The following is a 16,444-nucleotide window of genomic DNA, read 5'->3' on the forward strand; positions in this document are numbered from 1 at the left end:
AAATCATTGGCCTAGAGTTCAGTTATTGAGTGTGTGAAACCATTTGCTGACTGAGTGTGTACAATAAATGCTTTACACCGTCCTCTGGTACTGCCTTACTGCTCGACCAAGCTACCACTTTTGAGAGTAAGGTCATACCTAACTTTGACCTCTATCAGCCTCTGGGGGACTGTGGACTCTGTACACCCTGTACCTATTAGGGAACAGTATATACAGAGCCACTTTCTCACATTGGTGGATCAGCGGTGGGATACAAACTTGCATTTGTTGGACTACTTGGTTACCATCTGATCACACGACAGAACTCTTAAAAATTGCCTTTAGAATTCGGATTGGTTTTTCCAAAATTACTAAAAGTCTTGCTAGGGCCTTGCTTAAGTCCCATTAGAATTTTAGAAAAATAAAAGTCACTATAGTCAGGGTAGAGGGTTAGAACTGTCAGGTTAGAATGTCTCAAACAAACCCAGCTATTAGTGATAATAATAACATGGACCTGGTGGAGGAGCTCGACCTCACACCTTACTTACACTTGTCTTTCAAGGAATTGAGGTCCTTATGTAAACTCAAAAATTTACAAATGGGTCAGCATCCAACCAAACAAGGGCTCCAGGAGCTCCTGGCTGAGTATGCTAAAGACCACCCATCTGAACATGGTGAGGGCCAGTCAGATGAGGAAAGGGAAACAGGGGAGGAGGACAGCAACCTCCCCATACTATTCCCTAGGGAGGAGATGGCACCCATACCCTCCAACTCAAGACATAGCATCTGGGCACCTAGAGACCACACAGGTGGCTCTGGTCCCAGAGACAACACTGGGGGTCCCCCCAGTGAAGAGGACAGCCTTATGAGGCTGGCCAAAAGAATAGATCTAGAGTCCAGGCTCCTGGCTCTAGAAAAGGAAAGGAGAGAGATGGGTTTAGCACCCATCAATGGTGGCAGCAATAATAAAAACAAGGATAGGGAGGAAACTTCTGACCTTAAAATCCCCAAAGGGATTGTCCCTAAATTTGAGGAAGGTGATGATATCACCAAATGGTTCACAGCCTTTGAGAGGGCTTGTGATATCAGGAAAGTAAAGAAACCTCTCTGGGGGGCACTCCTGTGGGAACTGTTCTCTGGTAACTGCAGGGACAGGCTTCTGACTCTCTCTGGGCCAGAAGCAGGATCCTATGACCTCATGAAGAAAGCTCTGATTGAGGGATTTGGATTCACCACTGAGGAGTATAGAATTAGATTCAGGGGGGCTCACAAAACCCAGACCCAGTCCTGGATTGACTTTGTAGATTTCTCAGTGAAGACACTGGATGGTTGGTTAGCTGGACATGGTGTGCAGGATTTTACTGGATTGTACAATTTATTCATGAAGGAACATATTTTGAGTAACTGCACAAATGAAAAGTTGCATCAGCATTTGGTAGACCTAGGTCTAAAATCCCCCCAAGAATTGGGAAAAAGAGCAGACCACTGGGTCAAGACTAGGGTGACTAGGACGTTCACTGGGAGGGACCAGAACCAAGGGGTCCCAAAACCTCCCCAGAAGAAAGAGGGTGAACCCCTTGTGGATAAAAGAAAGGAGTCCCAGGTAGCCCCCCAAAAACCTGACCAGGAGGGTGGGCCCAAAGACACCTCACAAACTAAACCAGGGTACCAAGGTAAGAATTGGGATCCCAACAGAATATGGTGTTTCAACTGTCAGAAGGCTGGACACCACACCCAGGACTCTAGCTGTCCTAAAAATAAGGTTCCTAGTACAGCTCCAGGGGTGACTAGTGCAGCCCCAGGGGTTGCCAGTGTAGCTTGGGAGGGAGGGTGCTCAGATGAGGAAGTCCTCCTAGCTTTCAACTGGGGAATGGGCCCAAGAAGCAAGCTGGAGATCCCAGAAGGAAGTAGACACTTCCACCACCTACTGGTGAATGGAATCCCAGCCACTGCCCTGAGAGATACCTGTGCCAGTCACACTGTGGTACATGACAGGTTGGTATTCCCACACCAATATGTCTCAGGGGAAACAAGAAGGGTAAGAACTGTCCCAGGGGGAGTCACTGTTAGGCCTGTGGCTATAGTGCCCCTAGCCACAGCTGGGTCCCTTAGATGGAGAAAAGTGATAGTCAGTAAAAACCTCCCCCTTGATTGTCTCTTGGGGAATGATCACTTAGATGTGGAACTGAGCCAAAGAGAGGTGCTGGCCCAATGCCAGGCCTCGCCCAAAGAACCTGTGGGGGCTCAACCTGCAGTCAGTGCAGCTGAGTCCCAAAAGAGTGAGAAGAAACAGGGTAGGAAAGGTGGGCAACTGTTAGCCACAGTTCCAGAGAGCCAGGGAGATTCTATCCCAGTAAGGGAAAACTCCCACAATGGCACTGGTAAAGCCCCCCCTAGCCAACAGCAAGACCTGACTAGTCAGGCAACTGTCCAGCCTGAATTAGTGGCTCCTCAGGTGGCAGAACAAGGGGTAGAGGAGGGGTGTTCCCTACCAAGAGTAGGGACCCCCTATCCTCAAACAGACCAACAGCCAGGACCCAAAGAGAACTATAAAATAGCCCCCTCACTTGCCAGTCAGGAGCTAAAGGTGTGGTTCTGGGCACTGACAGCTGTCAGCAGCCTCTGCTGGGTGTTAGCCTTTATGGCAGCCCTATCCTTGGCATGGTGGCCTAACCCCCTGCCAAATAGCAAGTCAGGCCCCCTGACCTTATTGGTCATGGTGGGGTTGCTCAAGCTGTGGGTAGCCTCTGTGGGTAAGCTGGGCCTAGCCCTGGCTAAGTTAGAAACTACCGAGGTATACACCTCCAAACCCAAAATAGAAAGATGGGACCAGGACAGTAAAAGACAAGGAGAGGAGCCTTGGGAGTTAGGTCCTGAAACTAATAAGACAGGCCAGCTCCCCAAAGGGACTGACCTAGGCAGAAGGATGTAAGGCAGAGTAGGCCCTGCAACTTTCAAACCACTTCCCCAACTCTTCCTCGCCTGAAAGACTAGGTAGACTCTCCCAGCTTTGGCAGAAGTCTCCTGGCCTTTGGGCTGGGGGGGGCTTGTGTGAGAAAGTGGGTTTCTGTTGCAGTAACCCCCCCTTTTTTTGCCTAATAGCTGATGCACTTTTCCTTGTTGTGCCCTGGGCTCCTGCCAATCAGGTGCCCAGGGCCTATGTTCCTTCCTTAAAACACACAAACTCCCAATTGGCAAACCCTGGCCACATGTCAGCCCCTGGTAAATGGTACCCTAGGTACCCAGGGCCTTGTGACCAGGGAAGGCCTCTAAGGGCTGCAGCACTCATTGTGCCACCCTTAGAGGCCCTGTACCCTTACACACACACACTGCCTTTGCAGGCTGAGTGTCTGGGTGCAGGACAAAACAAAGAGTCGACATGGCACACATCTCTGTGTGCCATGCCCATTACCTATACTGCCAAGGCATATGTCAGCCACCCCTCTGGCTGGGTGCCTTATGCCTATGGTGTGGGCACAGGAGCAGGAGCCCTGTGCCCCTACAGTACCCAGGTCCATTCCTGGGCACTGTAAGTACAGTGCTGCCTTTTACAAGTACATGGTGCTGAGAGCTCGTCAAACACGAACTCCACAGTACCATAATGGCAACACTGAAGACTGGGAAGTTTGGTATCAAACTTCTCAGCACATTAAACCCACACTGATGCCAGTGTGGGATTTAATGTACTAAGCACCCCAGAGGGCATCTTAGAGATGCCCCCTTACAGCTAACCTACAATCCACGTCTGCTCTGAGGCTGCCCAGGCTGCCACACAGCAGACACGTTGCTGGACCCCTGGGTGGGAGAGCCCCTGCTCTCCCGGGCCTGCAACAATGCACATCCTGGGTGAGGTGAGAAATCTCCTCCCCCAGGATGAGCAAAGGGAAGCTTCAAAGGCATGCCGCCAGTTGGAGTTTCCCCAGGCCAATGCAACCCCCCACTCTGGCAGGAAGCTTGGCCGGAAACCCCATACAAGGACAGGGGATGTGCCAGCCTGCCCACCCCACCCCTCAGGTGGGGGAGGCGAGGTGAAGCACATCTCCGGGCTCTCGCCATCTTGAAGATGGGAGGCCCTACCCTATCAGGATTAGGCTACTGCCCTCCTCCCACAGGAGAGAGGCAGGATAGGGGGTGTACCCACCCCAGGACAAGGACCCATTGGTCCCTGGCCTTCACCTACCTGTAACGCCCCTAAATCTAGTATTTAGGGGCCCCCTGAACCTTCCTTCCCCAGATCCCAGATTCGAAACTACAAGAAGAGCAAGAAGAACAAAGACCTGCCCTGCAGCTGCTAAAAAGAGGAAGACACCAACTGCTTTGGCCCCAGCCCTACCGGCCTGTCGACCCTCGAACCTGCTCCTGCTCCAGCGCGGCATCTCTTGTGGCCAGCAACCTCAAAAACCCCAGAGGACCTGGCTACCTTTGAACTCTAAGGCCCCTGGGACTCCCATGAGTAGAGGCTCTACTCAGAAACCTATCTCTAACCCCTGGCAGCAGCCCGGAACCGCGAACCCAGCACACTCTGCACCAGCCAAGCCTGGCCAGTGCCGGAGTGAACAAAGACCCTGAGGACGACCCCACGGCGACTGTGACCCCGAGTCCGGCACCCAAGGACCCCCCTCGACATTCCGGAAGAAGTCTGCAGCCTCAGGACAGAGTGCCACCCCAACCGCGATCAACAAGAGGGTAAGATTCCCGACATCAAAAGGCACCCCTGCACCCGGCGCCCTGCGGCCCCCTGTGCCCAATCCCGGGGTACCCACCTAACCTACAACTACCCCACTTACCTCTCGAAGTGGTGGTGGCATCTGAAGCATCCTCATCCCCGAGCTTGCAGCCTTTTTCCAAACCGGAATATTCCCATTGACTTCCATTGAGCGCCCGAAGGCTCAAAAGCACCCTGCACCCAGCCGCCCGAGTGGCCCTGGCAGTGCACTCTCTACACTAACCTACGTCCCCACTTGCCCTGAGTAAGTGACCAGGAGCCCAGCTCCCACAGCCGCGTGGCTTGCCAGACAGCAGCCACCAACCAAGGCCCCCCTATCCCTCATAGGATAACATTGGGCCTAACTCTCTCTGCACCCGGCCGTCCTGAAACCGCTGAGGGTGAACCAACTGTACCTACCTGACACTGGGGGACCCCTGAGTCCATGCCCGGAATTTCAACTCTACCAGTCGAGTACTTACCCTTAAACCGCTAACTTCGTTTTCCTCATAGGGTAACATTGACTGACTTTTTCTTCAAAAATCTTCTAAGTGTGAACTTTTCAAAACTGCAAAAATTCACCAAAAATCAGCCAAGTGACAAAAACGAATTTACTCACCTGCTCCTAGGTGAGCTCCCAGTGCTGGATCTTGGTGCCCAGCCCTGACTCTGAAAAGTGTTCACAACTATACTTACCTCTAACTCATTTTTCTCCCATAGGAAACCATTGTCTGCTTTTCTGTGAAATTTCTTCTAAGTGTCTACTTTTGCAAATTTGAAATATTCTTTTAAAATCGTACCATTTCTGCAAACGAAATTACTTACCTGCTTTTGATAAGGACCCCAGTCCTGGGTCTAGGCACCCAGTCCTGGATTACTAAAGTAACGATAAAGTACTCTACCTGCAATTTGAATTTCTTGCCATAGAGATCCATTGAATGTTTTCTGTGAAATATTTTCTAAGTGCTAACTTTTGAAATAGCCAAATATTATTTAAAAATCATTACAGTTATTAAGTCGACTTTCATCACTTGATTCTGAATACTGACCCCAGGCTGGTTCTAGGAGCCAGACCTGGAATTCCAAAAGTAATCTGAAAAGTAATTTATTACAAATAACCTGAATTTACCATTGAGCTCAATGCATTGTTATGTTTAGGAAATAGGATTGTTTATTGCAACCAACTGTGACTGTTTACACAAATTTATTGCCTAAGACAAAAGTATTTATATTCAACCTCTCATTCTGAGAAAGTATATTTTTACTCCCTTTGTGGTTCTAAAAATAAAACAAGCATATATTTTATATATACAAATCATTGGCCTAGAGTTCAGTTATTGAGTGTGTGAAACCATTTGCTGACTGAGTGTGTACAATAAATGCTTTACACCGTCCTCTGGTACTGCCTTACTGCTCGACCAAGCTACCACTTTTGAGAGTAAGGTCATACCTAACTTTGACCTCTATCAGCCTCTGGGGGACTGTGGACTCTGTACACCCTGTACCTATTAGGGAACAGTATATACAGAGCCACTTTCTCACATTTCGGTACATACAACTTATCTACAAGGGGTCTGGAGTGACGATAGACAGCAAAAGCATGTGGGCAGAGCAGGGATATCACAGGGATTAATACCAAACATCTTCTTCTCTAAAAGAAATATAAACACATACAAGGCTTTCAGCAACCATCTTTACATCCCCACTACTGGCAATTACCCAAAAACATTTTGAGGATCATTTGTATAAAAGTAAGTGACCTCTTTAGAACAAATGTTAATTTCCTATATGTTGTTTTTCCCAAATGTAAATATGGGAAAATGTGAAAACACAGAACAGGTGGCCACCCTGAGAGATGCTGGGAAGCAGGAGGAGAAAAGAAAGTGCAATACTACCATCCTTCCCATGTTACCCTCAGGCCTTCTATCTTTTAATGGGAGTCAGGGAGCATTGCTATATAAGGCTGTGGTTACTTAGCAGTGTTCAACTTCTCCCACACAAATGGACTGGCCCAACAACAGCTGTATTAAAAGAGACGAGGTCATGTTTATTTTCAATGTGATATAAGTTTACTTACAATCTCAGGTTCTGTGCCCAAAAACTCATCCAGCTCACAGCCAGCATCCTCCTAAGAAAGACAATTTGAAAGCAATATTTACAATAAAAGCAAGGATCACTTGAGTATTAGTGAGTGCCATTAATAGCAATGGTAGATAATTCGTTGGAAGTTTAGTACATGATCCCTAGGATGCGGCATAAAAAATGCTCAGCTCACTAACAACAGTTTAGTTTGCAAAGGTGAGCATGTGGCGCATCATCTAATAGTAATCATTCCATTGTGCTATAAAATAAGTCAACGCTAACAGAAAAACGAATAATGACACTTAAAAAAGGTAAAAGACTTGCCAGACGTGTGCCTAGCACAAAGAATCAGCATTGTAAACAAACGGCCAATAACATAGCAATGAATACCAAAATAGTACATCGGCCTACTAAGATTGTCAGAAAATAAAATGTGTCAGCTCAATCAGAAAATGTAACATATAATAACCGGGGTTGCGTGGGAATATGGCTTAGATGCAGAATAAAATGGCTGCAGCTAAATTCTCTGAGGTCATATTCGCAATAGCCATCTTTTTTCAAGACACAGATATGCTGTAACCAGATAAGAGATGTAGATTCAGGTGTAAAAACTCTGAAGGCATTATGAAAGTTGTTCAGTGGGCATTGTAGATGGCATTTATGGAGATGTTCCCGAATTTACATTCCCAACTCAGGTGGAAATCATCTGCCATTTTGTTTTTGCACCTAGAATTTTCTTTTGCCAGAAATGCATGTTTAACGTTTACATTATATGGATTTGGACATAAGGCACATTTGTTTTACCAATGTGGGGTTTATTTTGTTTCTTAATACTTAAAGGAAATGAAGTCATTTTATTATTTCCCACAAATGCAGCTCGTTCCCACAAACATTTAACATGTATGTTAAAAGCCAGGCTTCAGACAGTCGATTGATGCACATTGCTGCTGAGTAGTTTATTAAATGTATAGATCATGAATTGTCATGCAGTTTATATTCTACTATGTACTGAAAAGGCCGATAACAAAAGGATCAAGCACTGTGTGTTTCAAAACATATCATCGCCATGCACAGTATAACTCTTTCTGTCCTTTCATTCATAAAAGACTTGCTCAGCTATGCACATTACAGGCCAGTTTCTGATTATAAGGAATCTGATGATCCACCTTACAAGTGATAACTATAATTGTTTCTAGAAAGCCTATCATTCTATTAGACAAACTCAGATCATTGAGACAATTTATGGAAGACACGATCATAAAAAAGGCAGAACATTGATCATTAATGATTTGTAATCGAAAAAAGGGGTTCTGATTTTTTTCCCTGCAGTTTTATATGGCGCAAACTTGAGCCGAAGGTATCAGAGCGCTTTACATGAGCACCAGCTGCATTACATAAGGACACATTCATTTTTGAATGAAGGTGATTTAGTGATTTAGTGATTTGCCCAGAATCACAGGATGTTGAGGGTCATTGCTGAGACTCGAGCAGCTTTCCCAGATTTGAGATCGACGCCATAGCCCTTAAGCCACATCCTTTCCCCAGTGTATAATGGATGAATAAGTAATGCTGAAGAATGTGCCTCTAGTGCATCTACCTTGGATGTAGATTTGAAAAGCCAGGCCCAACATCTTGAAAAGAGAAATCTTGGAAGGAGATGTAAGGAATGACAATATTATTTTTTAAATCATTCTTCTTCAAAATCTTTAAAGGAACCCGATCTTGTTAATGTCAACATTCAAAACACACATCGTTGAGGAAGTCAAATCAGTTAAATATCATAGTCAGAATATCATCTGATATAAATATGTTGTCATAAATGTTGTTTAGAAAAATATCACCCATTGGTATTAATACTCGAAAGTATTCACTCAATGGGGTGATATTTATGTAAGTGCTATTTAAGACACACCATTTAAGTCAGGCAATATTTCTTTAAGCAGTACTCTGACATAAAAGCACTCAGAGGCATAATTGTTTTTCTTTTGTTGGATATAAAGGCCCCAGAATAATAATTTTAGCCTCCATAGGGAAAACAACAAGCAAACGTTGATGGAAGGAAAGCTGCAGTTAATTGCAGCCAGGGCTGAATTCCACTCGATTGTTTTTTGCTTACTATGCCACTCTAGACAGCGACCCAGCCATATGCAAATCAGTCTTGATCCTGCTCCAATAGGAACTGCACAGCCCAAAATACTAGGCCAAGTCTCCTCCACATATGAACTCAGCAACCCCATACCAGGTTCAGCCTGCTTAGACCTCAACAGTGATGTGTCGCTGGAGTCTTGTGGCACACTGAGAATGGAACCCTTTTCTGGGCATAAATGTGTCACTTTAGCATAAACAGCAAACACTGATGTCCTCCATAATTGTTCCTGCTCAGATAGAGCCTGGACTGGAAGTTCAGGCTGGGCTGTTTTTATTTGAGCGGGGTCAACGCTGATTTGTATGTAGGTGATTTGTGCCTGAGGTTGTATGATGGCACTCTAAAGTATACAAAAAGTGATAGACGCAGTTCTCAAATTAATCTCAGCAATTATTCGGGGCACATCCCAGCCCATCGTTATTTTGCATACTATAAAACCTGAGTTTGGAGCCATCCATATGCAAATCAGTCTCGACCCTACTCCAATGGGAGCAGTCCAGCTCGAACTGCCAGGCCAGGTACTCCCAAAACCAGAATTCAATCAACCCAGGACCGTTTTCGCCCTAGTTAAGGCTCAACAGCTAGATATAGTTTTTTTGTACACTTTGGTGTGCCACCCTAAGTAGGATGGTGTGCCCACCCAGATGTGAGCACCATGCACACTCTTCCACTGGAACCAAGCTTTACCTTGCTGATGGGTGTTAGCAAACCCAAAGGCTCCCAATTGTAACAATCTCTGGATTGTGTGAGTACTGGATGGGATAGAGGGACCCCCCAGCCCTTACAGTTAATAACCTCATTGCTTCTCTCTTGTGCCCCAAAGGAGTACCTTTCTATGGGCTTTATAGTGGAATGGGCACATCAATCGTTGACCGCTATGCCCCCGAGATACTCCCCCAAGCCTGTTCAAAGTCCTCCTCCTTAACTACAAGAATTGTGATGTCATTCTCCAAGCGGGCATGAAAAATGGGGTGCTGCCCATTGACTCCAACCTCATTACGATCTTTCCAGACTAAACCCTCAGGCAACAGCACAAACCCTTCTCCGAAGTCAAGCAAAAACTCAAAGCGATGAAGTTCATCTACATGGTGCTTTTCCCGCCGTGGCTCAAGGTCCTGCACAACATTAAAGCATGATTCTGTGATGCAACTGAGGGGGCGTTGGACTGGCTGCAGGTAGGCAAAACCATGGGCACTCTCTTCTGTCTAGAGAAGATCGTCTTCGTGACAGATGGGCTGCATTGGTAGACGTGGCTCCCGCCACGGGAAATATTGAATTGGAGAAAATGTGGCACGAGACAAAGATCCACACAACCCTGAAGACCTCTGTAATGAGATCCCAGGCCAGACAATGGAAAATGCTTATTCTAACTGAGAGTGTTCCTCCTGTGTATAGATTTACCTATTGATGGACTGGGTTCATATCTGACCGCAGATGGTAGAGGAGATAGGTGGATGTGTCGGGACGTGTGCACATGTGATGCATCTTCCTTACATAGGCAGCGGGTCTTGAGCTGTCCTAGCCCCACATCACAAGTGTACCCCACATCTGAACTAGAGCCAAAGTGCTAAGCCATGGGTTCAACTTACAGTTCTAGTCATAACAATATAATGGGCGACAGTTGCTTCTTGAGTGGAAGTGTGGGGATGGGGAAGTTCATTTAAGAGGGGACAATATTCCCATACTTCAATGTAGGCTTCCTGATGTGACATTTTGGTATTTTATCTAGTGACCTAAGCAAAAGACACAGCCTACTTCAGTACATTCAAAATTCTTTACTGGAATGTGAATGGCCTTAATGACATAATTAAGAGGAGTACTGTCATACATTTTGTCAGAAGACATTCCCTGATCATCCTCTTCCTCAAAGAGACTGACCTAAAAGGGACCACGTGGGCATTCCTCGGTAGATGGGGTATGACAGGGTATTTCATTCTGGATTCATGTCCTGCTCTCAAGGGGTTGCCATACTCTTCCATATAAACTCCTCAATTATAGTGCAACAATCAAAAGAGGATCCTCTAGGCAGATATGTAGCAAACATTGGTCCTTGATCTGTGTGTACTCCCCACCCTCCTCACTCAGCATCACTTTGCGCACTTTCACTGATCTCATGGCCGAATTACCGCCTGAGAAACTAATGATAGGTGGAGATTTCAATGCTGTTATGAACAAGCAGAGAGATGTATGATGCATAGGTCCTGAAAAGACCCACCATCCAACATGACTCTCAGATTGGAGGTCTACTTTAGGTCTGATTGATGTTTGGCATGCAAGGGGGGATGGGAAGAGTGGATACACTTATCGATCAACAGCACACCACTATGTTTCCCATCTCAACTATTTCTTCCTACCACAAGAATTCTCATTAGACGTCTCTCAAATATTCATGCTCCTCAGAGGAATCTCAGACCATTCACCCCTCCTACTGTAATTACAAAGCCTCAAATGCAGACTCGATTATTAGTAGAGGTTTATCCCGTAGTGGCTTATGTCTGACGACATAGTCACCTCGCTGCATGAAGACCTAGAGGAATCATTTTTGCTTAACCTCAAATGAGTGGGCTCAACAGTGACACTGTGGGAGGCCGTTAAAACTGTCATCCACGGGTTTGTAATGTCACTTGTCAGGGCAGAATGCTGAAAACACAAGGCTAACATCATGGCCCTTGAGTTAGAGGTGCTGAGGCTGACGCTAGAGATTGTCCAATCAGTATCCTCCCTCTACTTTGACAGCTTGAGATATTGAGGGCTCAACCGAGGACTGTAGCAATAGATACTGCCAAGCAAGTGTGGCTGACTTCCCAAAGCTGCATATACGAGTTTGGCAACAAGTTTTGTTAATTGCTCCATAGGCTGGCAGCTGGCACCCTACTACCTGAAGCGGTTGCCAATAATGTGATTACAGATTCATTAGGTATCCCGGACGCATGTGCAGCTTACTATCAGGCCTTGTATGCCCCGGTTACACAATCGCATAATGAACTTATAACCCCACCATTGCAGATTTCCATCTACACCCACTATCATGAGCAGATAGAGAAGCCCTAGACTCGCCCATGTTAATGAAAGAGATTCTCAACTGCAAGGCAGCGTCCGCTGCCTTAGAATCAGGAAAAACCCTGGGCCACAACGGCTCCCCAATAGAATTGGTTTCTTTTTATATTTGTTTCTGATGAGCCCCCACTTTCATCATTATTTGCAGAATCAACACAGAAAGGCTGTGTCCCCAGCGACAGGCAGATGGCCAATCATGGTCCTACGTCAATCAGGAAAGCCTCCAGATCTTTGCTCATAATTCTTCCAATTTCTGTCATTAAAGTTAGAGACAAGGATTTATGCCAAAATCCAGGAGAATAGATTAATAAAAGTCATCACCTCCTTAATTAATTGGGATTGCAATGGCTTTAGGTGGGTCAGGTGGGCCCTCTTATTCCAAGTCTTGGAGAAAATACCTCTCTGTCCCCGCTCCCTCGCCTACCTCTACACACCAAAATCCGGAACCCGAGTGGGAATACTAGTTAACATATGTCTATTCAGTTCATTCCAGATCAAAAGGGGTATGAGCAAGGGATGCCCTATGTTCCTCTCCATCATTATTTGCAGAATCAACACAGAAAGGCTGTTTCCCCAGCGACAGGCAGGTGACACAATCATGGTCCTACGTAAATCAGGAAAGCCTCCAGATCTTTGCTCATAATTCTTCCAATTTCCCTCATTAAAGTTAGAGACAAGGGTTTATGCCAAAATCCAGGAGAATAGATTAATAAAAGTAATCACCTCCTTAATTAATTGGGATTGCAATGGCTTTAGGTGGGTCAGGTGGGCCCTTTTATTCCAAGTCTTGGAGAAAATGACTCTCTGTCCCCGCTCCCTCGCCTACCTCTACACACCAAAATCCGGAACCCGAGTGGAAATACTAGTTAACAAATATCTATTCAGTTCATTCCAGATCAAAAGGGGTATGAGCAAGGGATGCCCACTGTTCCTCTCCTCTTAACCACAGTGATTGAGCCCCTGGCCGAATAGCTGAGAAGAGACATGCAAAATAGGGCATTTGGTGGTGCAACTTCCCAGAAAACTGCATCTCTCTCTACACAGATGATATGCTGCCTTTATCCTATCCCCACAACAAGGAGGCTTGTACAAATATTAACAGTATATGAACAAGCAGCGGGACTGAGAGTAAAGAGGGACAAGTCCCTTTTTGTACCGATTGTGGGCACAATAGTAGAGGTGCCATGGCAACCAAAGGTTCAACTCAGAACTGACCATTTTAAATACCTAGGGATTCATGTTGCCTGATCGCCTTAGCAGACCTGGCATCTTAATATCCCTTTACTCATGGAACAGATTACTAAGTACCTGTACAGATGGTGGACACTCCCCTATTAATTATGGGCTGAATACCACTCATAAAATTATAGCCCTTTCTAAGCTCTTGATACTCTGCAAAACTTCCCACAGACTGTCCTGAAATCCCTCTTTAATAACTTACATGCCACAGTTAGGAAATTTCTATAGATGGGCAAGCAACCAAGAATATCGGTGAAATGCAGGTGATCCACATTCGAGGAAGGCCTTGCAATGGCAAGCATCCAGCTGTTCTTTCAGGCTGCACACCTCACAACTGTTAAATATTGGATATTTGGAGATAGGTTAGACTTAGGGTATTGACAGGAACTAGATCTGCTCTACAACAGGGGTGCACTGCATATATTATATCAAACTAAAACCTCAACTCACCTCTTGAGACCCACAACATCAAGGTTGCATGCTTGACACGCAGCCTTAATGATGAGTGGATGGCACTGCAAACCACGCAGGAGACTCGCCTCTGGTTGAGCAATTGACTCCCCTAAGAAACACTAGCCCTAGCAATTAAAGGCTGGGAAAACATAAAGATTTTCACATTGGGAGATGCGTGTAAGGGTGATGCCATGAAACAATACAAGGACCTACATAATGAGTATAGCCTACTTAGGTCCCAGTTTTTTCACTTTCTCAAATTGCATCACACACTGTACCCCCTCCAGGAGGAACTCCAGTGACTACCTGAATTTAACCCTCTAGAAGCCAAACTGATCTTAGTGCCACTAGGGAAAGGCGGTATATCACAGTTTTGTAGATCAGTGAAAACTAATGCTTCAGACCTTTTGGTCCTTCATGGGACAACTTCGGAAACTTAACTAAGAACATTAGTCAATGATAAATGAAGAGAAACCTTGGCAGCTCCCTACACCCTGACAATTTCAGCCCAAACCTGACCAAATATTATATTGCCATAGGTTATATTATACGCCAAATCAGCTGCATAAAATTAATCGTGCATACCCATTGGTATGCGCCCACATAAGATCTTCAATAGGTACTTTACTACACATAGCTTGGAAATGCCAGACATAGAACATTATTGGAGATGATTCCAGTATTTCCTATCCACATCACATTACATCACTTGGGCACTCGCTAGATCTCGCACCCAAAGTGCATTTCCAGGGGATTATGGAGAAGCAAGGGGGGAACTGTACTAGCTTCACCCTTATAGATCTTGGTTACCTAGGGCCAGATGTACGACCCTTATATTATGCGACTTGCACATTGCGTCACTTTGCGACTCGCAAAATGCAATTTACAGCAGTGTCTCAGACACTGTTAGCGATTCCTAATGTGGTCGCAAATTGCCTGCCTCATTAATAAAACATTTTACATTCCATTGTGACTCGCTATTAGGAAGGGACGCCCCTTTCTAATGGATTTGCATATGCTATTTTGCGAGTCACCGACTCGCAAAATAGCATTTGTACATGCCAGGGCCCTTTTTTCCAGTCTCAAACGGGACAATTAACCGTTTGCGACAGCAAAAAACGGCAGTACATCTGGCCCTTAATCACTAAATGCTATATAGCCAAACACTGGAGAACTCCACTCCCCAAGCTACTAGAATGGACACAGGGAATGGACCACTGTTGCACACTCGAGAAGGCAGTTTATACAGCCAGATGTTGCCCCTACAAATACAACAAAGTCTGGGGTCCATGACCTCGCATACTTTAGTCTGATGCACACTTTACACACAATTGTTATATACCCTAGAGGACCGATGGAGAAAGTCATGATGGGTCTACTGACAACATTAGCTTTCTGCACTGCGAATAAACCCTTTAGCACTCAATATCTTATCGTATTGCACATTACGATTACAGATGTTTGGATTAACACATATGTAAATCATACTGTAATCACTTATGTCACCCATATAAGCCATATTTGTTTTACTTGTCCTTCAAGAATTCAAAACAATAAAAATGTTTAAAAGAAAAGAGATCAACAGCTATCTCTACAACCGTGGAGGGTGCTTCATTAAGAAGAATGTGTTATGAACTCCTGATCAGAGAGTACATCACTCAGATCTTTGGTGATGAGCAACAACTGATACTGAAGCATGTCACAATAGTAGGTGAGGGTTTTGCATCCTTTTAATAAAATCATTTTCTAGAACTAGTCAGTCAGAACAAAGTAGTACATTACTGCAAATTATGCCGCTGGAACAAACCTGTCTCACCTTATTGTTTGTTGAATACGCTTCCGGGTACATATTTATCTACTTATTGCTTTCGCTATTGAACACATTGTATTCGGTTGTAAAGGAAATACTAAAATTCCGTATTTGACTTGTTGAACAGTATTTGTGTTAGTAATAAAAGAGATTGAAGTAATGCTTGCAATTTGTATAACCACAGGCATTCACTCAGAGAAGCATCCCAACCCATAATTCTTTTGCATATCATGCCACCTCAGTTTGAACTCAATATGCAAAGTAGCCTTGACCCTGGCCCTCATGGGAACCGTCTAGACTGAACTGCCAGGCCAGGTCCTTACCGTAAAATAAAAAAGCAGCCTAGGAACAGTTTCCTCCTGATAAGACTTGGTTCCAGTAGAAGCGTGCGCATGGGACCCATGTCTGGGCATACTGTTGCCATGTAGGGTGGTACATCAAATGCACAAAAGGAGATGGTAGGAATGCTTGCAATTAGTCTAACCACTGGCAATCAATCCGGGTAGCATCCAAACCCATTGTTCTTTTGTTCACCGTGCTACCTCAGTTTGGACCCAACCATATGCAAATCAGCCTCTACCCTACTCCTCATGGGAACAAGTTTTTGTATACTTCAGCGGGTCACCCTAAGAGGAAAGGGCATACCTAGACATGGGTTCCATGTACATTGTTTTACTGGAACAATGATAATCATGTCTGATGAGCCCTTATCATGGTGAAACCTGTCCTTGATTGCTTGTGTTCTGAATCACGGATGACCTGGCCTGGCAGTTCGAGGTTGACTGTTCCCATTGGAGCAGGGTGAAGACTGATTTTCATATGACTGGGTCCAAACTGTTGTGATATTGTGTGCAAATAATTATATATTGGGATAGGGCAAGTGTGATTACCGGTGGCAGAGATTATTTCAAGCATTCCATCCATCACTTTTTGCATACTTCAGTCTGAAGAACGAACATTCATAAAGTAAAAT

The 16,444-nt window shown here is 45.2% G+C and overlaps 1 protein-coding gene across 1 annotated transcript in view; it reads right to left on the reverse strand.

Moving 5' to 3' along the window:
* Nucleotides 1-16,444, reverse strand: part of LOC146811131 (uncharacterized) — a 522,597-nt gene that overhangs the window by 262,729 nt on the left and 243,424 nt on the right. The window contains exon 5 of the mRNA XM_085615037.1: nucleotides 6,762-6,812. Within this exon, the coding sequence (XP_085471163.1) occupies nucleotides 6,762-6,812 (51 nt within the window). The remainder of the gene's footprint in view (nucleotides 1-6,761; nucleotides 6,813-16,444) is intronic.

This window comes from Triturus cristatus, chromosome 7 (assembly GCF_964204655.1).
Source record: "Triturus cristatus chromosome 7, aTriCri1.1, whole genome shotgun sequence".
In the NCBI taxonomy this organism is placed as follows: domain Eukaryota; kingdom Metazoa; phylum Chordata; class Amphibia; order Caudata; family Salamandridae; genus Triturus; species Triturus cristatus.